We start from the raw sequence: 2,510 nt of genomic DNA, 5'->3' as shown, positions 1-2,510 counted from the left end.
AGAGACAGAGAGACAGAGAGACAGAGAGACAGAGAGGTGTGCCACTGGCTGTGAAAAGTAGAGTCTGATTTCAAAGCCCAATTGAAGGAGGGTGATTTCTAAGGACCCTGCGAGGAATCTAAAAAAGGGTGTGGTGCTTGGGTATCATTCAGGGACTGAGAGCGGAGTGAAGAATGAAAGACCAAGTGAACTGGGCTATGAAGGAGGGGTACTGGTAACTGGGAAAGAACTCTTCTGGGAGAATGAGGCCCTGCAGGAAGGCACGAAGGCTGGTGGGTGGCAGCTGAGCCAGCAAGGGGCAGCGTCCAGCCTAATGAAGTCGGGTGGGGTGGAATGGAAGCACAGCCTGTGAAGAAATTGCAAACGGTCTTTGTTGGACGGGCAGGGGCTTGAGATGGGGTGAGGATGGGGAAAAGGTGGATGAAGTGTTAAAGCGAAAGACCTGGGCAGGTCTTGATGGATAATAAGAGCATCTAAGAAAGAGTAGAAGGAAGTCAGCCATGGGAGCGTGCTTGGGATGGGGCGGGGGAGAGGGTGTGGTCTGGGATGGGAGAGGGAGGCTGGATGTGAAGCCTGCCATGAGGAGAATGAGCTCCAGACAGTCTTCGGGAGAGGGTAAGGGTGACCAGCCCCGTCACAAGAGCTGTGTCCCGTGTCTCACCTGTAGGAGCTGCCCACCGCACTCGACACCTCCTCGCGGATTTGCCTGTTGAGGGCGTCCGCCGCTGCACGCCCCTTGCCACCCTCGGGGCCCGCGGCCGGGGCCTGGGCCTGGGCTGCGGGCAGCGGCGTCTGCTCGTGCCCCAGCGCCTCCGAGCGACGAACCATCCAGGCAGGCCCGGCCTTCCTGCGTGTGTCGCGTTCGTCCGCACCGGACGCCTTTCCTGCTGCAAGGACACCCGCTCCGCCAGGGGCCGCCGCCTGCTCCGGGGCCTCAGTGGCGGCCTGCACCGGCCACCGCTCCTGGCTCTGAGGCCGGCGCTTAGGTGCCCCGAGAATAGGCGCCGAAGCCTGGGAGGACGTGGGGATCTGCACGGGTTTGGGGATCCACGGGTGGTCCCCGCGGCGCGGCAATGGCCAGGCACGAAAGTCCTTCTGGTACTGAGTCTCGCGCTCGAAGGGCGTGTCAGAAGGTTGGTACTCGCTCCGCGGTCGGCAACTTGGCTCGGGGCGCTGCACCTTCCAGGCGCGGTAGTCCTGACGCATCACTGAGTCCGCTGGGCCAGCGCCGGAGGTGGAGCCAGAGCCCGGGCCCGGGCCCAGTGCGCTCCGGCCAGAGGCGGCCGCCGCCTCGCGATCGCCACTGGGCCCAGGCGCCGGCCCTGTTGCCCGGGCAACTGCATCCAATTCGCCTTGGGCAGGCTGCGTCTCTATGGCGACCGCTCGCACCGAAGGGGGCGCGAGCGCCGGCTGCGCCGGCTGCGCTTGCTGTTGTTGCGGCGGTGGCGGCTGTGGCGGGGCGCCGGGGTGTTCGGTGGCCTCCGAGTACTTGGTGAAAACTAGCGGCACTGCGATGTCCGCCTTGTCCAGCTGGTTCCAGAAGCGCGCGATGCAGCAGGCCCGCGTGATGCACGGCCACGCCATGATGCTAGCTGCAAAGCTGGCTCACCCTTTCTTTTTGTGGTTCTAAAGCAAGTCTCCAATCTTCCTTAAGTGTCTTGACCCTCGACCAGCCAACCTAGTTCCCACCGTTTTTTGTTTTTTGTTTTTTTTTTTTGGTGGCCTGAGCTACCTCGCTCTTCTCCCTCAGGAAGCACCGGGGAAGATTGGGCCGGCAAAGCTATCACTGAGATAAAGTCTGTAAAGTCCCTCGATTACCGGCTGCAAAGGCCTGCGGAAGTCTCCTGCAAAGGTCTTGAGAACGCAGTCTGCAGCGAGAAACAGAGGGTGAGAGACACAGCATCCGCGAGTTCCTGGGCGAAGGCGTCTGGGACGCGCCCCTCCCTGAGGCTGCGGCGGCGCGCAGACCCCGGGCCGAGCCAGGCGACGCGCGGCGAGGTGGCCGCCGGCTTAAGCCATGGCGCAGAGGAAAGGCCGGGCAGTGTGGCCGCAGAGTCCGTGAACGAGGCTCTGTTCTCCTTCCCGCCGGCGTCCCGTCGCAGCCGGCCACCCAGCAGGGCTTGGAGGCGATTACCTCCAGCGGAGACCAAGCATTGCTGCCTCTGCGGCTGCTCCCGAAGCTGCTGCAGCCGCTGCCGCTGTCGCTGCTATCTCTGCTGCAGGAAAGCGGCCCCACCCTTTTCTGCCGCTCAGCAGGGGGAAAAAAATCCAGGAAAGATGCTGGGAGAAAGCGCGCTGCAGGAAAAAAAAAAAAAACACCTGCTGTCGTCAGCGCGCGCTGCTGAGCTCGCCCTCTCTCTTTCTCCCTCCTCCCTCCGCTCTGGCAGCTCCTCCCTCTTCCGCTCAACATCAGAATCTGGGGCCTAGGTGGGTTCCAGTCCCAGGCTCATACAGACTTGCTGTCTTTACGCTGGTCACTTCCCTTTGGGGGGACTCAGGCTCCTCTTTTG

The 2,510-nt window shown here is 62.5% G+C and overlaps 1 protein-coding gene across 1 annotated transcript in view; it reads right to left on the bottom strand.

The window, feature by feature from the left end:
- MAP6 (microtubule associated protein 6) overlaps window positions 1-1,852 on the bottom strand; it is a 70,353-nt gene extending 68,501 nt beyond the window's left edge. The window contains exon 1 of the mRNA XM_011368402.2: window positions 662-1,852. Within this exon, the coding sequence (XP_011366704.1) occupies window positions 662-1,584 (923 nt within the window). The 5' untranslated portion in view covers window positions 1,585-1,852. The remainder of the gene's footprint in view (window positions 1-661) is intronic.
- Between the last annotated feature and the right edge of the window lie 658 nt (window positions 1,853-2,510).

This window comes from Pteropus vampyrus, unplaced genomic scaffold (assembly GCF_000151845.1).
Source record: "Pteropus vampyrus isolate Shadow unplaced genomic scaffold, Pvam_2.0 Scaffold141, whole genome shotgun sequence".
Taxonomy (NCBI): domain Eukaryota; kingdom Metazoa; phylum Chordata; class Mammalia; order Chiroptera; family Pteropodidae; genus Pteropus; species Pteropus vampyrus.
Note: the sequence above shows the minus strand (reverse complement) of the source record. Positions and strands in the feature narration are given on the sequence as shown.